General features: G+C 42.9%; 1 protein-coding gene across 1 annotated transcript in view; it reads left to right on the top strand.

Annotated features, from left to right (window-relative positions):
• LOC306834906 (piezo-type mechanosensitive ion channel component 2-like) overlaps positions 1-17,879 on the top strand; it is a 52,574-nt gene extending 34,695 nt beyond the window's left edge. Inside the window, exons 33-55 of the mRNA XM_079361193.1 lie at positions 1,375-1,495; positions 1,883-1,963; positions 2,319-2,485; positions 2,591-3,111; positions 3,278-3,523; positions 3,597-3,698; positions 3,768-3,924; positions 4,006-4,188; positions 4,738-4,909; positions 6,456-6,555; positions 7,330-7,477; positions 7,556-7,643; positions 8,396-8,522; positions 8,704-8,862; positions 10,072-10,219; positions 10,786-10,974; positions 11,062-11,154; positions 12,391-12,557; positions 12,695-12,811; positions 14,827-14,906; positions 16,289-16,502; positions 16,716-16,857; positions 16,957-17,879. Of these exons, the coding sequence (XP_079217319.1) occupies positions 1,375-1,495; positions 1,883-1,963; positions 2,319-2,485; positions 2,591-3,111; positions 3,278-3,523; positions 3,597-3,698; positions 3,768-3,924; positions 4,006-4,188; positions 4,738-4,909; positions 6,456-6,555; positions 7,330-7,477; positions 7,556-7,643; positions 8,396-8,522; positions 8,704-8,862; positions 10,072-10,219; positions 10,786-10,974; positions 11,062-11,154; positions 12,391-12,557; positions 12,695-12,811; positions 14,827-14,906; positions 16,289-16,502; positions 16,716-16,857; positions 16,957-17,058 (3,624 nt within the window). The 3' untranslated portion in view covers positions 17,059-17,879. The remainder of the gene's footprint in view (positions 1-1,374; positions 1,496-1,882; positions 1,964-2,318; positions 2,486-2,590; positions 3,112-3,277; positions 3,524-3,596; positions 3,699-3,767; positions 3,925-4,005; positions 4,189-4,737; positions 4,910-6,455; positions 6,556-7,329; positions 7,478-7,555; positions 7,644-8,395; positions 8,523-8,703; positions 8,863-10,071; positions 10,220-10,785; positions 10,975-11,061; positions 11,155-12,390; positions 12,558-12,694; positions 12,812-14,826; positions 14,907-16,288; positions 16,503-16,715; positions 16,858-16,956) is intronic.
• Positions 17,880-25,000: the final 7,121 nt, after the last annotated feature.

Raw genomic sequence — 25,000 nt, 5'->3', positions numbered from 1 at the left:
TCTTATACTTGTTTACTTTCTTATCCTCCTTTAACTTAATCAACAAAGATCCTATTATTTTATGAACTGCATTAAGATGTTTTAACCAGTGTAAATAAAGATGTATATATGTTTCTACAATTTTACTAACCCATGTATTTTTATGAGTGTGGTTTTAATGTGAATTTAAGCACTTATTTTATTTATGCACTTTTTTACATTTATTAACTAACCCTTTATCAATTTTAACACTTATTCTTTTATTTTGTAGATACATTTATACTTAACTTTCGCCAGGCCTTTTAATTCAGTTCAGGGCACTTATAAATAGGATCTTTATTTTATCTGTTTTAAATAATTGATTTTATTTTTTATTTATTTAGCTTTTAATTTTCTCTTTCTTAATTTCTAGTACAATGAAAGTCATTCAGCTCCTTGGTGTTTTTATCAGAGGCCCTGGGACGGGGTAGGTTTTAGCCAGCTACAGAGCTCCGCCGACCTCTCCTGCGCGGTGGTCCGGTTACCTTTTTAATTAAAACCAAATTTTAGAGTGTCTTAAGAGGGTCTTAATGAAAACCTTTTGGTTTTTAAGGAGGGTTTTAATTGCAAATTTTTAATTACTTATTAAAACCGTTGGTCCCCCTGAGAGCCCGTGCCCCCCGTAGCGTCCCCCAGAGGACGCTGCGCTTTTACCCAGACCTAACCCTAACCCTAACCCTAACCCTAACCCCTAACCCCTAACCCTAACCCTACCCTAACCCTAACCCTATTCATTGACTTATTCATACCCCTAACCCCTAACCCCTAACCCTAACCCTATTCATTGACTTATTCATACCCTAACCCCTAACCCCTAACCCTAACCCTAACCCTATTCATTGACTTATTCATACCCTAACCCCTAACCCCTAACCCTAACCCCTAACCCCTAACCCCAACCCTAACCCCTAACCCTAACCCCTAACCCCTAACCCTAACCCCTAACCCCTAACCCTAACCCTAACCCTAACCCTAACCCCTAACCCCTAACCCTAACCCCTAACCCTAACCCTAACCCCTAACCCCTAACCCTAACCCCTAACGCTAACCCTAACCCCTAACCCCTAACCCTAACCCCTAACCCTAACCCCTAACCCTAACTGAAAAGAGATTGTGGTTGATGTGGTGGTCTGACAGATGTGTAGATTGTGGTGGTCTGACAGATGTGTAGATTGTGGTGGTCTGACAGATGTGTAGATTGTGGTGGTCTGACAGATGTGTAGATTGTGGTGGTCTGACAGATGTGTAGATTGTGGTTGATGTGGTTGTGGCAGCTTCAGACAGACCTGTGCACAAACAGGATGCAAGTCTGTCCATGTGAAATGCCATGTGAAGTTATCTTTGTCTCTTTGCCAGTTTGTCTATCACGCCTGGATTACAGACTCCAGAACAGCCATGAGAGCCCGCATTAACCAAACGAAACTGTGGAAGCAGAGTTCCTCTGAACCAAGGAGCAGGAAGACAGAGCCCCGAAAGGGTGAGCAAGATGGAGGCGGGTGGGATGACGTCTGAATCATCTTCATTAATATTCTAATTTTACATATACTCTGATAGTTCTGTCATAAAGAGAAACAGGTCCAAGCTAAAACACAGCTTTATTGAAGGGCCTTTTCCTCCATTGGTGCCCTGTATAGTATCACATGATACTTTGCCCATCACCCTTCGCTCCCCCTTCATTCACATCAGATCTCTGGAAAACATCAGGACAAAGATCTCCTCGACATTGAGACGTTTCTGTGTGACTACAGGAAGACACAACGAGAGTCCAGACTTAGTGGTTTCCTTTAAGGGTTGTTAAGAGAATAGAGTCATTTGCATACAGCTTTAAGCTGGACAAGCTAACAATGACTTCTCCCCTATGCAGCCACTGGACTTATAGAAGTCACAGAGGAGAACCAGGAGGAAGATCAGAAGGAGGAGCAAGAGGAGGAAGAGGAGGAACAAGGTAGGAGGATGCATTTTTTGTTCCATCAGAACACGCACTCTCAGCCTGTTGATTGATCTCAAATAGCAACTGCGAATGAACTCTGTTAGAAAGATCTCCATTGTTCGTAAGTGTGATGGATAAAAACATCCATATTAAGAGTCTCTCTGGGGGCGCTGGTGGTGCAGTGGTTCGTGCACCTATCCCCATGTGTGGAGGCCGTGTTTCTATCTCTGTTCACTGTCCTATTGCTCCAATACAGGCACAAAAAAATACATCTTAAACAAAAGTCTCTCTGAAGCCGTTGTTGTTCAGGCCATGTTGCCATGACTGTACCGAGGGTCCATGGGAAATGTTTACACACCGTGTGTTTCAGACACTGTGCTGCGTCGGTTCTCCAACACGCTGAGGTTCTGTTGGGTTCTGCTGTCGGCTCTGCTGGACTCTCTGACAACCTGGCTCAGTGGTCTCTGTCAGGAACACGTTGATATCTCAGCTGTTCTCCGCATCGAGCGCTGCATGCTAATGCAGCAGGCTAAGCAGGTCAGAAATGATTGAAATACAACCAGGATGGAGATGGATATCATAAACTACAACAGAGGTGTAGGAGCTGTTTCCTGTGTTGTGATGGTTGATTTGTTTGTTCAGGGTCTCATTCCCAGCCGAGATGCCATCTACCTGTACTACCAAGAACAGATGATACACACCTCCACAGAGTCTGGTCTGGACTCCATTACCCATGAGGCTGCAGGGGAAACCTCAGCAGGAAGAGAGGCAGAGGAGGAAGGAGAGGAGGAGGGGGCGGGCGTGAGTCCTGATACAGACAAAGAAATAAATCCAGGAGATGATTCGGCACCTGCATTTCAGTCAGCATCAGGAAGAAGTCCAAAACCAGAACTAGAGTCAGACAGTGACAGTCAAGTTAAAACCAGACCTGAACCTGAACCACTATCAGGGGGAAATGACCCACAGAGCCAAACGACAGAGGACCAATTGCCAAGAGTTAGGGTTGAGAGGTTAGAGAGTTCAGAAGGCAACCCACCTCTTCAAGGTGAAGGTTACCCAGAATGCCTTGTGTCTAACCGATGGCGACCCAAACTGTGCAGGATGGAGAGAGTCAGATCTTCATGGTCCTCGTCAGAAGGAGAGCCGATGAGTCGGACATACAGGTTGGTGTCCATGAAGAACCCTCACCTACAGCTAAAGGTGTTAGCATGTTAGCATTTAAAGATTACCACTTTGATTGGTGTTCAGTCAGTTGAAGATAAGCTTAGCATTAGCTTAGCATTCATTCAGAAATATGGTATCAGTGATTGTCTCTGTCTGTTTGTACAGCGCTGAAGATTCAGGCCAGCCACTGTCTGTTGACGCTCAGCAGACTCAAACCGTCATCGGTAGCCCCCCCATCTCCTCCCCAACCTCCCCCTCCTCTCTTGTCCTCCCCCCATCTTACAGCCTTGCTATCAGTCTGGAGATGCAGGAGGAGGAGTTTGGGAGGAGGAGAGGGGAGAGGTGTGACTTCCTGTCTGACTCTGCCTCTCATACTCAGGAACTGACGGCCAGTGAGCTGCTGAGGAACAGGTAAGTCCCAGGGGAGTCCAGGGGAATGACCACCTTCATCTTGCTGATGTTCACACTTCACTCTCTTTTTCAGGACATTCCACGCTGACGATCTGGAGGTGTCAGACCGTTTCTATGGAAACCAACACCAGCTGCTCCAGCTGGCCTACGCCCTTTACAATATCTTGGCCGCCAGGTAAGCTGACTCATCAAAGAACAGGTGTGTGTGCTAGCTGCTGAGATACTGAGACGGTCCCTCCCTCAGGTCAGAAATGGTGTGTTACCTCGTCATTGTCCTGAACCACATGGTGTCTGCCAGCTGCCTGACACTCGTACTTCCTGTACTTGTGTTCCTCTGGGCCACGCTGTCCGTCCCTCGGCCCAGTAAGACTTTCTGGATGACTGCCATCATCTACACCGAGGTGCCCACCACTCCACTGCAGTAACCACATTCACTCTCGATCAGTCAGCAGATTGACTTCCTGTTGTCTATTTGTCCTTAGGCTACCATCGTCATCAAGTACTTTTTCCAGTTCGGTTTCTTTCCATTCAATCAGAAACTGGAACTGGACCGCTCCAAACCCTTCCACCCACCAAATATCCTGGGTGTGGAGAAAAAGGAGGGCTACGTCCTGTACGACCTGCTGCAGCTGCTCGCACTCTTCTATCATCGCGCCCTCCTCAAGGTACACGCTCGGACATGCTCAGTTTATTGTAAAAGAAGTATACTTTTGAGTTTGGGTACACTGTGAAGAAATGATCTTGATATCAACAGGCTACAATCTATTCTGAGTAGCTCTGATCATACTTGGAGAAACGTTTATATTATGGAATGTCTCTGGAACAAAATGTATAGACTCAGCTAGCAGTGTAATGAGAGATCTAAATAGATGTTTGACATTCAAAGAGTAAAGGTGATGTGATGTGTATAGTTGTATCTAAAGCTGGAAGGAATGTGTGACGTGTTGTGAACTGTATTTAACAGATGCACAGAGATCATTAAACTTGTCTGTTCTACAGTTTACACTAAGTCTCGGTGTTCTCTGTCGGACCCCCAATTGGGTTCTGCCCTCTTCTATCATCTGTTTTATAGATTCAGCATTAGGGACATTTGGCTTAACCCCTTACAACTTTCAAATACTGTGAATACTTTAAAAGTGACTTGCTTCGTGTTTTATCAAAACATCCTCAACTATAAGCGATGACTCCATTCCCATTCTCCTCCACGCCCACAGCGCCATGGCCTTTGGGACCAGACTGTTTCTACAGAGCCAGACTCTCTCCATTACCATGACAACCAAGCCACCTCAGGCCACAGTGCAACCTCCTTTGACCCCGCTCACACGCTGCAACAACGAGTCAGAGGAAGGACACGGTCTCGCTCTTCCCAGCTACACTCTCCTGCAGGTAGGTATTGAGAACAACTTAACTCATCATACATTTAGAAAAACACCACAAACTCACACCGCTGTCTTTATAAAACATGGATGTAGACCAATCTTTGAAACAGCCCTCACCTACCCAAAAACACACCCATGTGTCTTACAAAGAGGCCACGCCCCCTAATTCTACATCAGCGTAAGCATTAATATAGAGTTATTGTCATCGGGATTTGAGTATTGTGCATAGTGTGAAAGGAACTGTCACGATGAAAGGCTGCGGACCTCAGGAAGAATAGCTTCTCGCTATGTGGAAGCTAGTGAGGATCCATTATAAACAAACAAATGAACAAAAACAAATATGATGTAAAATGGTGAGTTGTATAAACATTCAGCCCATAAAGTTGAAGAAAGAAATGAGCTCTGGAGACCCAAACGGTTTTTGTACCAAACTGTAAACATGTTTAGCTTTAATTAGAATAAAGCTCTATGGGGACTGACTCACTGCAGGAGACAGACTCTAGTGGACACTGGAAGAACTGCAGCTGTAAAGTTGGACATTTTAACATAGAGCTCTATGGAGGCTGACTCACTGCAGGAGACAGACTCTAGTGGACACTGGAGGAACTGCAGCTGTAAAGTTGGACATTTTAACATAGAGCTCTATGGAGACTGACTCACTGCAGGAGACAGACTCTAGTGGACACTGGAAGAACTGCAGCTGTAAAGTTGGACATTTTAACATAGAGCTCTATGGAGGCTGACTCACTGCAGGAGACAGACTCTAGTGGACACTGGAGGAACTGCAGCTGTAAAGTTGGACATTTTAACATAGAGCTCTATGGAGACTGACTCACTGCAGGAGACAGACTCTAGTGGACACTGGAGGAACTGCAGCTGTAAAGTTGGACATTTTAACATAGAGCTCTATGGAGACTGACTCACTGCAGGAGACAGACTCTAGTGGACACTGGATGAACTGCAGCTGTAAAGTTGGACATTTTAACATAGAACTCTATGGAGACTGACTCACTGCAGGAGACAGACTCTAGTGGACACTGGAGGAACTGCAGTAAATTTGCATTTCTTAAGTTAGAGGAGTTCTTGTTTTTTAACCTCATGCATTTGATATGTACGGAGCCCCTCTGGTGACAATGGTGAAAATTATCTCTTGTGTGCATCTACCTGTATGTGTCTGCCTGTGTGCATCTACCTGTGTGCATCAACATATGTGCATCTACCTGTGTGTATCTACATATGTGCATCTACCTGTGTGCATCTACCTGTGTGATAATAATAAGCCTTGATCTAGTTGTTCTCTCATTAGATAAAATTCAAGTTGCTAAATAGGAGTAATATGTGAACACTTTGACTTCCATCAGTGGGAGCTGGAGGTGGTAGATAGATAGATAGATAGATAGATAGATAGATAGATAGATAGATAGATAGATAGATAGATAGATAGATAGATAGATAGATAGATACTTTATTGATCCCGAGGGAAATTCAAGGTGGTGCAGCAACAGACAGAGGAAAGACTGATGAATGAGTTTTTCTTCTTTGTGTGTTTCTAGGCAGTGTTAGCTCCAGAGCTAAGCAGCTCAGCTGTGTCCATCTGATGCTGGAGAAACTCAGACAGCTTTTTATGAGATCCACAAACACCTGTGTTAGCAGGTAAGGTAACAACTGAGCCCAACCTCAATCCCAAATGAAACATCATTCACAACAACAACATGTGACACTGAACACCATCAAAGGGAAGTTTTTTTCTTGCCACGCTATGATGGATTAAGCTGGGATCTTGTAATATAGCCATAAGTAAGGTCCTTTACCTGCTTTATGTAAAGTGTCTCAGTCAAAGACCTGTCTCTAAAGCTCCCATATTCTTCTTCTTCTGGTTGTATATTCCCTCGAGGGTTTTCTTCACGTTTAGGAACATCTATGTGGAAAAATTTAAAGTCCACAGAAACGCGCCCTCTCCTATCTCCTCCTGTTAGCATTAGCTATAGCCGCATGTAACACTTGGTCCCTAGCCTCCCCTCATTGAAAATCGGTTTGAGACATTACAAATCCATGATGTCACTGATCCAAGCCCATTGGCTCGTTATAGTAAGCACAAGCTCCCCTCGGACTGACAGTAGCATTTCCGATATGGTAAAAGGGCCGAGAACAAAGCCAAACGATTGACCAATTACTAGAGAGCAGATTGGCCAACCAATCAGATCAGATTTGGCATGTGTGAGGGATTCTGAGCGTGAGAGAGGCTGCATGGAGCGACATGAAGACTTTATTCAAACATTAGAGATCGCAAACATACTTTAGTCGACACATAAAATAGATTTATGAAAAAGAACAGAATAGGAGACCTTTACTGGTTGATGTTATTAACCGCCGATTTGCCATATTAACATTGCTTTTTATTGATAATGTGCTCTCTCTCTCTGTCAGGTGTGTCTCTCTCTATTGTCCTGTTCTTAAGTTCTTTCGAGCTCTCGTCCAACCAGAATACAGTGCTGTCACTGATGTCTACGTCCTCATGTTCCTCGCTGACACCATTGACTTCATCATCATCGTCTTTGGCTTCTGGGCCTTCGGGGTAAACTTGATATCATTGGCTGTTCCTCACATTCTGTTAAACTTGCTCTGTTTCACTCTATTTCCCTCCATTTCCCAGAAACACTCTGCAGCAGCTGACATCACTTCCTCCCTCTCAGAGGACCAGGTCCCTGAAGCTTTCCTGGTGATGGTTCTGATCCAGTTTGGTAAGTTTACCTGTCTGTCTGTCTGTCTGTCTGTCTGTCTGTCTGTCTGTCTGTCTGTCTGTCTGGCTGTCTGTCTGGCTGTCTGGCTGTCTGTCTGTCTCACTCTCTGTCTCACTCTCTGTCTCACTCTTTATCTGTCTGTCTCACTATCTGTCTCACTCTTTATCTGTCTGTCTCACTCTCTGTCTCACTCTTTATCTGTCTGTCTCACTCTATGTCTGTCTCTCTGTCTGTCTGTCTCACTCTCTGTCTCACTGTCTGTCTGTCTCACTCTCTGTCTGTCTCACTCTCTGTCTGTCTCACTCACTCTCTGTCTCACTCTCTGTCTGTCTGTCTGTCTCACTCTCTGTCTCACTCTCTGTCTGTCTGTCTGTCTCACTCTCTGTCTCACTCTCTGTCTCACTCTCTGTCTCACTCTCTGTCTGTCTGTCTGTCTCACTCTCTGTCTGTCTGTCTGTCTGTCTGTCTGTCTGTCTGTCTGTCTGTCTGTCTGTCTGTCTCACTCTCTGTCTGTCTGTCTGTCTGTCTGTCTGTCTGTCTGTCTGTCTGTCTGTCTGTCTGTCTGTCTGTCTGTCTGTCTCACTCTCTGTCTGTCTGTCTGTCTGTCTGTCTGTCTGTCTGTCTCACTCTCTGTCTGTCTGTCTCTCTGTCTCTCTGTCTGTCTGTCTGTCTGTCTGTCTGTCTGTCTGTCTGTCTGTCTGTCTGTCTCACTCTCTGTCTGTCTCTCTGTCTGTCTGTCTGTCTGTGTGCAGGTACCATGGTGATAGACAGGGCTCTATATTTAAGGAAGACAGTTTTGGGGAAGTTGGTCTTTCAGGTGATTTTGGTTTTTGGGATTCACTTCTGGATGTTTTTCATCCTGCCGACGGTCACTGAGAGGTAACACACCTTTACCTGTCTGTCTCACCTTTACCTGTCTGTCTCACCTTTACCCGTCTGTCTCACCTTTACCCGTCTCTCTCACCTTTACCCGTCTGTCTCACCTTTACCTGTCAGTCAAACCTTTACCTGCCTGTCTCTCTAACCTTCCTTCCTTTCTCTCACCTGTCTCTCTCTCCAGGCGTTTCAGTCAGAACCTGGTGGCTCAGCTCTGGTACTTCGTAAAGTGCGTGTACTTCGGTCTGTCAGCCTATCAGATTCGATCAGGTTACCCCACACGAGTTCTTGGAAACTTCCTGACAAAGAGCTACAACTACCTGAACCTGTTCCTGTTCCAGGGGTGAGACTGTTAGCCTAGCTTAGCATTATGACAAATCCCATTTTGAAACGCATGACAGGAAGTGAGGACGACAGCAGAGTGAACAAAGAAGAACCAAAGAAAGCTGGTGAAATAAAAACCTCCTGTGAATAAAGGAAAGAATAAAGAGGTGACATCACAACAAACGTGCTTTCATAGAAGTCACTGAATCTGCTCTTCTGATCTCCCATTGGCTGACAGCATTACACCTGTTGTTCACATTAAAGGTTAATGAGTTCTCCAAAGCAGCGACCTAAAGAACCTCCTGGCCACGCCTCTTCATTTAAATGATAATGCCTTAAACTCAAAGTAAATAAAGCACATAAACAGATCAAATGAGCCAAGAAGAAAGAGAAAGGATTTAAGGTTCGGAACACATTCAGGTCAGTCCAGCAGGTAGCTGGCTGTAAGACCAGGGAAGAGGTTCAGAACACCTTCAGGTCAGTCCAGCAGGTAGCTGGCTGTAAGACCAGGGAAGAGGTTCAGAACACCTTCAGGTCTGTCCAGCGGGTAGCTGGCTTTAAGACCAGGGAAGAGGTTCAGAACACCTTCAGGTCAGTCCAGCAGGTAGCTGGCTTTAAGACCAGGGAAGAGGTTCAGAACACCTTCAGGTCAGTCCAGCAGGTAGCTGGCTTTAAGACCAGGGAAGAGGTTCAGAACACCTTCAGGTCAGTCCAGCAGGTAGCTGGCTTTAAGACCAGGGAAGAGGTTCAGAACACCTTCAGGTCTGTCCAGCGGGTAGCTGGCTTTAAGACCAGGGAAGAGGTTCAGAACACCTTCAGGTCAGTCCAGCAGGTAGCTGGCTTTAAGACCAGGGAAGAGGTTCAGAACACCTTCAGGTCAGTCCAGCAGGTAGCTGGCTTTAAGACCAGGGAAGAGGTTCAGAACACCTTCAGGTCAGTCCAGCAGGTAGCTGGCTTTAAGACCAGGGAAGAGGTTCAGAACACCTTCAGGTCAGTCCAGCGGGTAGCTGGCTTTAAGACCAGGGAAGAGGTTCAGAACACCTTCAGGTCAGTCCAGCGGGTAGCTGGCTTTAAGACCAGGGAAGAGGTTCAGAACACCTTCAGGTCAGTCCAGCGGGTAGCTGGCATTAAAGGCAGGGACTGAAAAAACTGTCATAATTTGGTTAAGGTTTAGGGGTGCGCTGCGCCTGTGTTTATGTGTGTGTGTGTCTGTGTGTGTGTTTTCCAGGTTCCGTCTGGTTCCCTTCCTCACCGAGCTGAGGGCGGTGATGGACTGGGTCTGGACCGACACCACCTTGTCTCTGTCCTCCTGGATCTGTGTGGAAGACGTGTACGCTCACTGCTTCGTCTTAAAGTGCTGGAGGGAGTCCGAGAAAGTATGTGTGTATAAATGTGTGTGTGTGTGTGTGTGTGTGTGTGTGTGTGTGTGTGTGTGTGTGCAGAAATACCCTCAGTAAAATGTGTGTGCGTGTGCCTGCGTGCGTGTGTGTGCAGAGGTACCCTCAGTAAAATGTGTGTGCGTGTAAATGTGTGTGCGTGTGTGTGCAGAGGTACCCTCAGTAAAATGTGTGTGCGTGTAAATGTGTGTGCGTGTGTGTGCAGAGGTACCCTCAGTAAAATGTGTGTGCGTGTGTGTGCAGAGGTACCCTCAGTAAAATGTGTGTGCGTGTGTGTGCAGAGGTACCCTCAGTAAAATGTGTGTGTGTGCGTGTGTGTGTGTGCAGAGGTACCCTCAGTAAAATGTGTGTGTGTGTGTGTGTGTGTGCAGAGGTACCCTCAGTAAAATGTGTGTGTGTGCGTGTGTGTGCAGAGGTACCCTCAGTAAAATGTGTGTGTGTGTGCGTGTGTGTGCAGAGGTACCCTCAGTAAAATGTGTGTGCGTGTGCGTGTGTGTGCAGAGGTACCCTCAGTAAAATGTGTGTGCGTGTGCGTGTGTGTGCAGAGGTACCCTCAGCCCCGCGGGCAGAAGAAGAAGCGGGTGGTGAAGTACGGGATGGGCGGGCTCATCGTTTTGCTGCTCATCTGTATCGTCTGGTTCCCGCTGCTCTTCATGTCGCTTGTCAAATCTGTGGCCGGAGTCGTCAACCGACCGCTCGATGTCTCTCTAACCATCACACTTGGAGGCTTCCAGGTAAACTCACCTGCACTGACTCACCTGCCTTAGCAGATGTAGTTTATTGTAGCAGTTCTACAGCTGAGCAGCTCTTGTTGTCCACAGCCGATCTTCACGATGAGCGCGCAACAGAATCAGCTCCGAGATCTCACTGAGGAGGACTTCAGCTCCTTCATCGCCTCCTACAGCTACACACCTGTAAGAACCACACACACACACCTGAAAGAACCACACACACACCCCTGTAAGAACCCCACACACACACCTGTAAGAACCACACACACACACCTGAAAGAACCACACACACACCCCTGTAAGAACCACACACACACCCCTGTAAGAACCACACACACACCCCTGTAAGAACCACACACACACCCCTGTAAGAACCACACACACACCCCTGTAAGAACCCCACACACACACCTGAAAGAACCACACACACACCCCTGTAAGAACCCCACACACACACCTGAAAGAACCACACACACACCCCTGTAAGAACCCCACACACACACCTGAAAGAACCACACACACACCCCTGTAAGAACCCCACACACACACCTGAAAGAACCACACACACACCCCTGTAAGAACCCCCCACACACCCCTGTAAGAACCCCACATACACACCTGTAAGAACCACACACACACACCTGTAAGAACCCCCCCACACACACACACACCTGTAAGAACCCCCCACACACCCCTGTAAGAACCCCACATACACACCTGTAAGAACCACACACACACACCTGTAAGAACCCCACACACACACACACACCTGTACGAACCCCCCACACACCCCTGTAAGAACCACACATACACCTGAAAGAACCACACATACACCTGAAAGAACCACACATACACCCCTGAAAGAACCCCCCACACACCCCTGTAAGAACCACACACACACCTGAAAGAACCACACATACACCCCTGAAAGAACCCCCCACACACCCCTGTAAGAACCACACACACACCTGAAAGAACCACACATACACCCCTGAAAGAACCCCCCACACACCCCTGTAAGAACCACACACACACCTGAAAGAACCACACATACACCCCTGAAAGAACCCCCCACACACCCCTGTAAGAACCACACACACACCTGAAAGAACCACACATACACCCCTGAAAGAACCCCCCACACACCCCTGTAAGAACCACACACACACACCTGAAAGAACCACACACACACACACACACACACACACACACACACACCTGTAAGAACCACACACACACACCTGAAAGAACCACACACACACACACACACACACACACACCTGTAAGAACCACACACACACACACACACACACACACACACACACACACACACACACACACACACCTGTAAGAACCACACACACACATTAACTGTGGTTGTAGTTTTATTGCAGCTAATCTGTGACCTGTCTTTCCCAGAGTGCTTTGCAGTTCCTGGAGGCGTACGGTCCTGAGGACGTGACAGTGGCAGAGCTGCAGGGCAGCAGTAACTCTCTGTGGACCATCAGTCCGCCCAGCAGGCAGTACCTGAGCCAAGTGCTGCACCTGGACCACTTCCCCCTGACCCTGTCCTGGACTGTTCAGAGGTCAGTTCATCTCATGGATCAGACATCATCAGTGGATTCTTATCCAGACTTCTGGTGGTCACAGTCTGTTTTAAAGTGCTTTCTGTTGTAACGGCAAAATTAGAGCAACTCTTCAACTCTTCTTTTTTTCTTGACAGGAACTTGAGTCTGGGGGCAAAGGCGGAGCTTGCATCAGGTAAACATGTGACCTACCTGGATGATCAGACGCGCCTTGAACTAATCCAGTTGCTGAATGGAAGCAGGACACTGCCTGTGTGAGTAAAGTGCTGATTGATAGAGTGGGCGTAGTTAGCATTAGACTTTATTAAGTTTAGAAAAATAAGTTTTAAAAATAGTTTTATGGCTAGGGACGTAACGATTCACTCAACTCACGTACGATTCGATTCACGATTCTGGGTTCACGATACGATTCTTTAACAATTTTTTTGTACAAAATGAGACTGAAAAAAAATTACGACTACAAAAAGATGCTTTTAATTTCTAATGAAAACACCTTTGCACCTCGTAATCTATTTAAACTAGTTTGGGTGAACGGGACTACAAACCTGCTTGTAGTCTTTGCAGCTACCATGGTTACGCCAGCTTGTTTCAACCAACCGCCTCTACAGCTGCTGACGCTCACCATATTACTGACAGGGTCCCAAATTAACTTTATGATTCACTGGTCAAGGTGGCAGGTAGATAAAAAATACAGGCCAAACATGTTTGCTGAAATAAAAAATGTTTTGGTCACCTACACATCTCTTACTGTTTAATTGTGAAAGCATTATGTTCTGTTTTATCTATTACAGATTTAAGATTCAAAAATTTTATCAGATCAGAAAATTTTAAATATATATTTGCTTGCCTTTATTTATTAAATAGGTAGTTCCCAGAACCCTCTGCTCTCTGCCCCCCCCCCACACACACACACACACACACACACACACAGACTAAAAACTAAAATCCATCAGAGAATAATACATTATTATTCCACTAAACAAGTTCTCTCTTGATTTAGCTCTGATATCATTCGACATTTAATTAGCCATAATACTAATAGTCTAATAATAGGTTAGCCATCATACCTGGGAGAGACACCAGCCAATTATGATCCCTCTCAAACAAAGAAAGACACTAGTATTTATACAGCATTGGTCAAAGCAACATCAGAACATTACTTGGCCTTTGATCAACAATTCAGATCAACGTTATCTTTCACAGTCTTTAAGGAATGACCCCTAATAAACCCCTTCATTGTCTTTGATGTTAAACCAAGCTCTAACCTTAAGAACACTAGTTGTTTTACCAATAGTTCACATGCTACAGCAGCACACTTGCAATAAACATAATTGTTAATATTACATTGTGTCGCATGTAAAATACACTTCACGTGCATTCAGCGCGCTCACAGACCGAGACGACAGAGACTGTGAGAGGACGCTGCTATCGCTGTCTTAGCTGGACGTTGCTATCGCTGTCTTAGCTGGACGTTGCTATCGCTATCTTAGCTGGACGTTGCTATCGCTGTCTTAGCTGGACGTTGCTATCGCTGTCTTAGCTGGACGTTGCTATCGCTGTCTTAGCTGGACGTTGCTATCGCTGTCTTAGCTGCAGACACGGAGAGAGTGAACTGAGAAAGCCGACCGTTTGACCAGATCACATGTTCCCGACTGTGTCGTATGGATCACGGATCAGCTGTGTGTTGATAGACTAAAAGTGAAAAGGGGTGTGCCGTGTGTGTGTGTGTGTGTGTGTGTGTGTGTGTGTGTGTGTGTGTGTGTGTGTGTGTGTGTGTGTGTGTGTGTGTGTGTGTGTGTGTGTGTGTGTGTGTGTGTGTGTGTGTGTGTGTGTGTGTGTGTGTGTGTGTGTGTGTGTGTGTGTCTGTCTGTCTGTCTGTCTGTCTGTCTGTCTGTCTGTCTGTATGTGTGTGTGCATTGGTGGGTCAGACTCAGTGTGCAGAGAGAGGAGCTGATAGCTGCAGCTACATTAAAATGCACTTATAGCCCAGGTTTTATGACTTTATGGTGAAACAGTTACCCGCTCTGGGTCAGATAGCTCTCTGAAATGAACTCATCAAACAGCGCTTGGCTGGTGTTGATTTCAGACGCTGTTACTGCGATGTGAACCGTGGCAACTTCTAATCGATTTTTAACTGCCTCGCGATTAATCTTTACATCCCTATTAAAGACTACAAATATGTCTCCCAAAGCCTGAGGTCTGTTAAAGACTTAATGTGTGATCGTGTTTCACATTTCAACTCAAGCTTTGTTTGTTATTTTGTTTTCAGGGTCATGCATGAAGTGTTTCCATGTTTTATCCGAGCTCCCAGCGACTCCAATGCTAAACCCATCCAACAGCTGTATACAGGTAATTGTTGTTTGTTTGTTTCATTCTGTCTCTCTCCCACTCTCAACACAGTTTCAGCAGATTGCTGTTCAACATGAATATGAGTCAAAAGTGCTCAATGAACTCAAACTGCAAGCAGTTGGATCATAGGGTCAAAGTGTGGAGAAGCTGCAGAGAATGCTATGCTGGTTGCTGCACCAATAAAATGTCAGCTTTTGGTGGAGGCAGTGTGATGGTGTGGGATGGCATCTCCTTCATTGTCAACCAGTGGCACTGCCATATCTCCACAGTCTGACCACGCTGGACCCCACAGAGCGCGGTTTGTTTGGGAGTGAAAAGATGGGATGGCCTGACCTCAGTCCTATTGAACACTTGTGGGATCAGCTTCAATTCAATTCAATTCAAAAAACTTTATTTGTCCCGGGGGGCAATTCAAGGGCACACAGAGCAGCAAATAACGACTAAAAAGTTTAACCGTTTAAGCTTTGATATGCTGTTCATACCAGAGTGACCAACACAACCACATTGGCTGACTTACAGCAAATGTTGGTTGAAGAAAGGGATGTCATCCCACAACAGTGTGTGACCAGCATGAGGAGGAGGAGCCAGGCTGTTGTGGCTGTGTATGGTCCACACACTACTGAAGCTCCTTTGCCGCCCGCGTGAGGACTGTAGCCTCAACACATGGGAGCGCGCGCACTGCAGTTAACTGTTCAGACTTTAAACTAAACCTGTTAGAATAGATGAGTGATTAACTGTTAAGGGCCACATCAAACACATATCCCTCAAGCCCTCTTCACAAAATACCTTTAATCTCTAACTAAAAAGTCAGACAATTAGATTAAAACATGATAAAATAACTGGTATAATATAAACGTAAGCAAAAATCATTCATACAGTGGATATCTAACCATTCCTCTGTACTTATCTGATTTATTCAACAACACTTGAGTAGAAGTTAAAAAAGGCCTATTATTCTAACACTACCAAACTCAAATGTCCTCACTTTTCGTGCAATGTTAAACGCAGTACCCTATGTGACGTTTGAGGGCGCTGTCCAGCCATCCACTGAACCATTTACACACATGGTCCTCGCTCCGAGGTCGGTGCTCGGGCACTAAATATACAACAGCTGTATTTAAAGAGCTACTGTACAAATGAAGTTACCCCTGGACACCTCCAGGATCTGTGCTTCACAGGAACACTTTGATTTATTTGAAACTGAAAATTAAAAACTGACTGATTTACACTTTACTCAGAGAAGTCTTGAAAAAACGTCTCCACTGAAACCATTTATAACCTTTCATATGACAAAACAGTTAAGCATTGACATAAAAACAAAAAGGAAACAGGACAATTTTCAAAGCAACTGTGATGTCATCAAACATTTCTCCTCCAATCAGACGACCAATACATGGACATCCTTCTAGCCTTGGAACGCTCGACCAATCACAGCCAAGAGGTCCAGGAGTGGTGGATCGTTGACCAACCATCTCCTAGTCTGATACCTGTTAAAGGCGGGGTCTCACTGAGTGACAGGAGGGAGGCGGGGCTTCAGCTGTTTGTGTTCAGTGATAAAGTCAGTCCTCCGAGTCTGGGCTTCCTGGCTGGATACGGGTAAACATTATTATTATTCACCACAGTAAAACCCACGACTCCATGACCTCCAGGTATTATTCCTTTAAAGTACTGTAGTAACTGTTAAAGTATTAGTAGCAGCATCGTTTGATAAGAAAAAAGTCAATGTTGGTATCAGAATGCCACAGATCATTATCATCATCTTCTTCTTCGTCTTCATCTTCGTCTTCTTCCTGTTTTTCGGGCCTGAAGCATCATGGGATTGTACGCCTCGGTGGTGTTGGTGATCGGCAAGTTTGTCCGAGAGTTCTTCAGCGGGATCAGTCACTCCATCATGTTCGAGGAGCTGCCGTGTGTCGACCGTATCCTTAAGCTTTGCACCGATATCTTCCTGGTACACATTCAAACTTTAATAACAATAACAAACCTGAAGCTCCACCCACAAAAATACTGAAAGGAAAACAAGAGATTTGATTGACTGTTTTCTGTGCAGGTTAGAGAGACAGGTGAACTGGAGTTGGAGGAGGAGCTTTACGCCAAATTGATCTTTCTGTATCGATCACCTGAGACACTGATCAAATGGACCCGGCGATGACCTCATCAACCAATCAGTTTGTACCTGCAGTGACATCATCTGTCAGACATTCTTTAAACAGAGAACGTTCCTCTGATCCATGAATGATTATCATTATCCATGGATAAAAAAGCACTTTCAGGCTCTTATTTTCAAAGTTTCAGGTAACAGGAAAAAGAGAACATTACCTGTATTCTTGGTGACCAATAGGAACACCAGGTAGGCAGAGCTTACCTTGTGATGATCCCAGTCTGTGCGGATGTTATTTCATGGCAGTCAACGCTAATGGAAATAATATTGTGTTTAAAATCCTGGAAAACCTGGATCTCTGAATGACTCTCTGTCAAAGTCCTTGAAATCCTGGAACAGTCCCGGAAAAGTTCCTGTGTTCAACCAATCAGTGACGTGTAAAGCAGCTCAACCAATACCAATCTCTAGCCATGTGATTGGACGTTGCTGCTGCCACTCATAGGAGTTGAGATGAACAAGTTTTTACAGGTAAACCAAATAATCTCAGTTTTCGTCCCTGATTTAAATTATTTAACATTTTTTTGATGTTTACAAAACAAGTCTCTGTTTTTAAGAGTTAGCTGTGAAACTGTTTGATAAGAATGTTTATCAAAGTGATCATTCTTAAACTGTTTAAATATGTATACATGTGTAAGTAGTTTAGTTTAGTCTATTAGTTTAGTTGTCAGGGACCATGTACAAAAATAACATTCTCTCAGAGAGAAGACGCTTCATACCAGATTATAGCGATTTACTAATTTCCACCTGCAGTCCCCGGACTGCTGATACATGTGTATTAATACTAATACATGTGTAATAATACTGATACATGTGTAATAATACTGATACATGTGCAACAATACTGATACATGTGTAACAATACTGATACATGTGTAATAATACTGATACATGTGTAATAATACTGATACATGTGTAATAATACTGATACATGTGCAACAATACTGATACATGTGTAACAATACTGATACATGTGTATTAATACTAATACATGTGTAATAATACTGATACATGTGCAACAATACTGATACATGTGTAACAATACTGATACATGTGTATTAATACTAATACATGTGTATTAATACTGATACATGTGTAATAATACTGATACATGTGTAATAATACTAATACATGTGTATTAATACTGATACATGTGTAATAATACTGATACATGTGTGATAATACTAATACATGTGTATTAATACTGATACATGTGTAATAATACTGATACATGTGCAACAATACTGATACATGTGTAACAATACTGATACATGTGTATTAATACTAATACATGTGTAATAATACTGATACATGTGTAATAATACTAATACATGTGCAACAATACTGATACATGTGTATTAATACTAATACATGTGTATTAATACTGATACATGTGTAATAATACTAATACATGTGTATTAATACTGATACATGTGTAATAATACTGATACATGTGTAATAATACTGATACATGTGTAATAATACTGATACATGTGTAACAATACTGATACATGTGTAACAATACTGATACATGTGTAATAATACTGATACATGTGTAATTATACTGATACATGTGTATTAATACTAATACATGTGTAATAATACTGATACATGTGTAACAATACTGATACATGTGTAATAATACTGATACATGTGTAACAATACTGATACATGTGTAATAATACTGATACATGTGTATTAATACTGATACATGTGTATTAATACTAATACATGTGTAATAATACTGATACATGTGTATTAATACTAATACATGTGTATTAATACTGATACATGTGTATTAATACTGATACATGTGTATTAATACTAATACATGTGTATTAATACTGATACATGTGTATTAATACTAATACATGTGTATTAATACTGATGCATGTGTATTAATACTGATACATGTGTAATAATACTGATACATGTGTATTAATACTAATACATGTGTAATAATACTGATACATGTGTAATAATACTGATACATGTGTCAGTATTAATACACATGTAACAGTATCAATACACATGTATCAGTATTATTAGACGTGTAATAATACTAATACATGTGTAATAATACTAATACATGTGTAATAATACTAATACATGTGTATTAATACTGATACATGTATAATAATACTAATACTGGTGTATTAATATTAATACATGTGTATTAATACTGATACATGTGTATTAATATTAATACATGTGTAGCCTATTGATGCCATTGGCTGATTTATGGTTGCTCAGTCTTTGCTTTGCATTAGCTTGCTGTCAGGTCTAATTACATCTGTATTTAAGCTAACTGCTAACAGTAGCTGTTGAGTATAATAAACTGTTTGAAGGGTTAGCATTACAGATAGAAAACTGGAATGGATGAACAACACTAGAATAACAGTTTTAACTGTTTGTGTCCTGTAAAGATTTGAAGTAAAAATGTGAAAATAAAAGACGTGTTTACCAGACTCTCAGCTGTTTTTTTGAAGCAACTTAAAAGAGACATATGCTGATGAATCCACTTCTACAGTGTTTCTGAACACATATTTGGGTAACCTGAGTGTTTACTGACCCACAAAATGTGAAATTAATCCATCCAGTCCTTTGTGTGTGGCACGCAGATGTCTTACCACACAGAAAATGCTCTGTTTCCTATTTACTCTTTTTGTGATGTCATGGTGGTATTCTGATAATAAAAAAAAATCCCCTCCCCTCCCCATGGACTCCACCCCCAACCGAGATATACATTACCATGTCAAACAATGTGTGGTTGATAGTGATAGACACTTCAACATGATGATATTGAAAAGCACAAAGAAGGCAAGAACTATAAACTGGTACAGAACTGACCCCCCATCTGTACACCATTGGTTAGAAATAAGAGGAAGATATGACCTACCGTCTCAGACAGGAGGTCGGATTTGATCACAGATGGATGAAATAAATGGCATAATGTGAAATGCTGATTAACACTTCAACACTGTGGGTGCATTCAGATTGTCCCTCCTTCCATCCACTTTCACTATCCACTTTACCTTAACCCTGTGAAAACGTAACATTAAGGAAAGGTGTTAGACTTCATAAAGGACTTAGTGAAAGGTGTTAGGAGACTTCATAAAGGACTTAGTGAAAGGTGTTAGACTTCATAAAGGACTTAGTGAAAGGTGTTAGACTTCATAAAGGACTTAGTGAAAGGTGTTAGACTTCATAAAGGAGTTAAGGAAAGGCGACCTCACGTTCACTCGGTGATGTCATAATAACGTGACGGCGGCGGAGGTCAGTGACGTGAGTCTGCCTACAGTCTGAACTACAGTTTACAGAAAATGAAGTTTACAAAAAGCTCATGTAAAAATGTTGGAGCCTTCTTACAGTTGAAATAAAATAACAATAAAAGGTTTTATTAGATACCAGGAAACTTCACTGTGATGGTTTTATAACTTCACTGTGATGGTTTTATAACTTCACTGTGATGGTTTTATAACTTCACTGTGATGGTTTTATAACATCACTGTGATGGTTTTATAACATCACTGTGATGGTTTTATAACTTCACTGTGATGGTTTTATAACATCACTGTGATGGTTTTATAACATCACTGTGATGGTTTTATAACATCACTGTGATGGTTTTATAACATCACTGTGATGGTTTTATAACATCACTGTGATGGTTTTATAACTTCACTGTGATGGTTTTATAACATCACTGTGATGGTTTTATAACATCACTGTGATGGTTTTATAACATCACTGTGATGGTTTTATAACTTCACTGTGATGGTTTTATAACTTCACTGTGATGGTTTTATAACATCACTGTGATGGTTTTATAACTTCACTGTGATGGTTTTATAACTTCACTGTGATGGTTTTATAACATCACTGTGATGGTTTTATAACTTCACTGTGATGGTTTTATAACTTCACTGTGATGGTTTTATAACATGTTCACAGTTTAACTCTGGATTTAAGATCGTTTAAAGTTCAGGTAAATTATTGCTCACCTTTATGATCTGCGTCTCTTTACTTTTTCTTTTTTTATAAACAAGGTTTTATAAATAACATCAAATCATCTCCACAAACATGATACAAGAATCATGTTTGTGATGTTTGTGATAAAAGCAAAGTTCACCTTCTTCACACAATAAACAGAAATGAAATAAACACAAAGCCTGTAAATAATAATAAATCAAATCAATATGCAGATTGTCTCCACATGTCTCCTCTCACAGATCCTTAGTTTTCCTGAACGCTCCGATACGGGTCGGATGAGCGAGTCGCTTTAAAAGTTGCGGCTGCAATGAATTGTGGGTCGGCACTTTCTTATCTCCTTTAGTAAAGGATGCTCCAGTGTTTCCTTAAGGAGGTTATAAAGGAAGCATTGAGCCTCCTTTCCTTCACTGTTAGAGAATTCAAACAGCTCTTATCATGGCCGCCACCTCACTGCTTCCTGGGTTAAAGAACACATGCGAGTGAAAGTGGACAGGAGGGACGATCTGAACGCACCCTGAGTTTTGTATATTCTCTGAATAATGGACTCCTGTAACCATGGCCATTGTATTCCTGTTTATTTGCTTTCTTTCTTGTCTTGCTCTAATTGTACAACTTAATGTCAAAACAAATCAGAAGCATGCTCAATATTTTTTGTATGTACCAACAAAAGTTAAAAAAAAAACATTTAAAGGCAGGGTGGGTAATTTTCAAAAAACTAGCATGATTTTGAAAGTAGGATCCTCTCCGTTTATCATATTCAACCCCTCCCCTCTGTACGATCTCTGTACGGATCAGTGCTTGGTCCGATTTTATTCACATTATAGATGCTTCCTCTAGGTAGTATTATGAGAAAACACTCCATGAACTTTCATTGCTATGCAGACGATACTCAGCTCTACATATCAATGAAGCCAGAAGACACCAACCAGCTTCGTAAACTAGAAGCCTCAAGGACATCAGGACCTGGATGACCAGAAACTTCTTACTGCTCAACTCAGACAAGACTGAAGTTCTAGTGATTGGACCTAAGAACCTTAGAGAGACTTTCTCTGATGATATGACGGCCCTTAGTAGTATTAGCGTAGCCTCTAGTACCACTGTTAGGAACCTAGGAGTTCTGTTTGATCAGGATATGTCCTTTGATTCCTACATTAAACACATTTCAAGGACAGCTTATTTTCACCTTGGTAATATCTCTAAGATCAGACAGATCCTGTCACAAAATGATGCTGAAAAATTAGTTCATGCATTTGTTACCTCCAGGTTGGATTACTGTAATTCTATTTTAGCAGGGTGCTATGGTAAATCTCTAAAGACCCTCCAACTCGTCCAAAACGCTGCAGCTCGTGTTCTGACTAGAACTAGGAAAAGGGACCACATGACTCCTGTATTGGCTTCTCTCCATTGACCCCCCACCCTATCCCATCCTATTCTTCTTTCTGCATCTTGTCCCATTTTCAAGCCCAGCACAGTTTATCAGATGGATGTTCCGTCATGATCCGGGTCTGCTGAAGATTTCTGCCTGTTAAAAGGAAGTTGTTTCTTGCCACGCTATGACGGATTAAGCTGGGCTCTTGTAATATATCCATCAGTAAGGTCCTTTACCTGCTTTATGTAAACATAACAATGAGCATGGTCTTGTTACCTGCCCTTTGGTTAATGTTAACAGACAAACAGTAAGGTCCTTTACCTGCTTTTGTAAAGTGTCTTGAGATAACGCCTGTTATGAATTGACGCTATATAAATAAAGATTGATTGATTAAAGCCCCGCCCCTTATTTACATTCACAAGTGCCATTGGTCCAGAAGTGCTTTAAGTGTGGGCTCATGCGTACATGGAGTAGACAGACTTACAGCTGCTGCAGAAGACGGATTTTGTTTGTTCTTTTTTCAGAGAACATAAAACAGGACATAAAGACAATTTCAACCAAAAACTTAACAAGTCTGGAGGAAATTACCTACCCTGCCTTTAAGTGAAAAAAAGAAAAGAAAATCCCCTTTGGGCCAAAGCAGTACGAAAGAGTCCGAGGATGTGACTAAACCGGAGACGACACAGATGTCCTGAGTACACAAAGATCCAACACAAAGCTTGTTGTGCTTTATTTTCATTTTCTGATTTGTCAAATGTCAAACACAGCAGACAAAGTCTTAAACCTTCAGCTGACTGGATGTTTTCATCAGCCGGACATTGTAGAGCTGGGTTGATGCTGGTTCAGTTTGGGTGGAAGACGTAGTGAAGGAGACTTTCCCTCTCTTTGAGTTTAAACCTCAGGCTCTAGTTTCATCACATGCTGATGGAAGTTATGGCTCAAACATTACCACATTTAGGGTGTTATTAGTTCATATATTAAGCGTGACTGTCAAGATCAAAGACTCCATCAGTGTCGATGAACATCTGGAGTCTTTGAACTAGTCGAGATTTGTTGAAGCCTATTGGGGGAGGTTCATAACGTCCATTAAATAACTTCCTCATAAAAATCCAACAGACATAATGTACTGTATTACTTGATCCTAGTATTGACTCAAAAATAATCATTAGGACAACATGGACGTTCTCCAAATATTCCAGATGTTCCTCTTAGTCCTCTATTATTCTTAACCGATATAAACTTCATGTTCTCGTCCACTCCTGAGCTGTGATGTTCATCTTTATGCAGATGAAACTCTCCTCTATATGTCAGCTCTTCGTAAAGTGACAGATGCTGGATTATTGTCAGATCATCAAACATCAGTTTGTTTGAAATTAAATATTTGCTGTGTGATCATGGACTCTACAGAGAATCCAGAGTCTGCATGTTTCTGACTCACAGTGTCAGATCATGCCACAGTTTATTCATCATGTTCAAACACTGGACTATATAAATAAAGATTGATTGATTGATTGGACTCCAAACCGTCGGATTAAACATTCAAACATTAACCGTTGATGAAACGTCGACTCGTTCCTCCACTGGAAGATTCTGTCTTTTAAGAACTGACTCCTCCAAGTCAGCTCGTTCATCCTCCAAGTCAGCTAGTTCATCCTCCAAGTCAGCTCGTTCATCCTCCAAGTCAGCTAGTTCATCCTCCAAGTCAGCTCGTTCATCCTCCAAGTCAGCTAGTTCATCCTCCAAGTCAGCTCGTTCATCCTCCAAGTCAGCTAGTTCATCCTCCAAGTCAGCTCGTTCATCCTCCAAGTCAGCTAGTTCATCCTCCAAGTCAGCAAGTTCATCCTCCAAGTCAGCAAGTTCATCCTCCAAGTCAGCTAGTTCATCCTCCAAGTCAGCTAGTTCATCCTCCAAGTCAGCAAGTTCATCCTCCAAGTCAGCTAGTTCATCCTCCAAGTCAGCTAGTTCATCCTCCAAGTCAGCAAGTTCATCCTCCAAGTCAGCTAGTTCATCCTCCAAGTCAGCAAGTTCATCCTCCAAGTCAGCTAGTTCATCCTCCAAGTCAGCTAGTTCATCCTCCAAGTCAGCTAGTTCGTCCTCCAAGTCAGCTAGTTCGTCCTCCAAGTCAGCTAGTTCATCCTCCAAGTCAGCTAGCTCATCCTCCAAGTCAGCTAGTTCATCCTCCAAGTCAGCTAGCTCATCCTCCAAGTCAGCTAGCTCATCCTCCAAGTCAGCTAGTTCATCCTCCAAGTCAGCTAGCTCATCCTCCAAGTCAGCTAGTTCATCCTCCAAGTCAGCAAGTTCATCCTCCAAGTCAGCTAGTTCATCCTCCAAGTCAGCTAGTTCGTCCTCCAAGTCAGCAAGTTCGTCCTCCAAGTCAGCTAGTTCATCCTCCAAGTCAGCTAGTTCATCCTCCAAGTCAGCTAGTTCATCCTCCAAGTCAGCTAGCTCATCCTCCAAGTCAGCTAGTTCATCCTCCAAGTCAGCTAGTTCATCCTCCAAGTCAGCTAGCTCATCCTCCAAGTCAGCTAGATCAGTGAGATAATCTTTAGTTAGTTAAGTAAGTAAATCCTCGTC

Source organism: Symphodus melops (genome assembly GCF_947650265.1).
Source record: "Symphodus melops genome assembly, chromosome: 14".
Classification (NCBI taxonomy): Eukaryota; Metazoa; Chordata; class Actinopteri; order Labriformes; family Labridae; genus Symphodus; species Symphodus melops.
The sequence above is the reverse complement of the archived record's forward strand: the minus strand, read 5'-3'. Positions and strand labels throughout refer to the sequence as shown.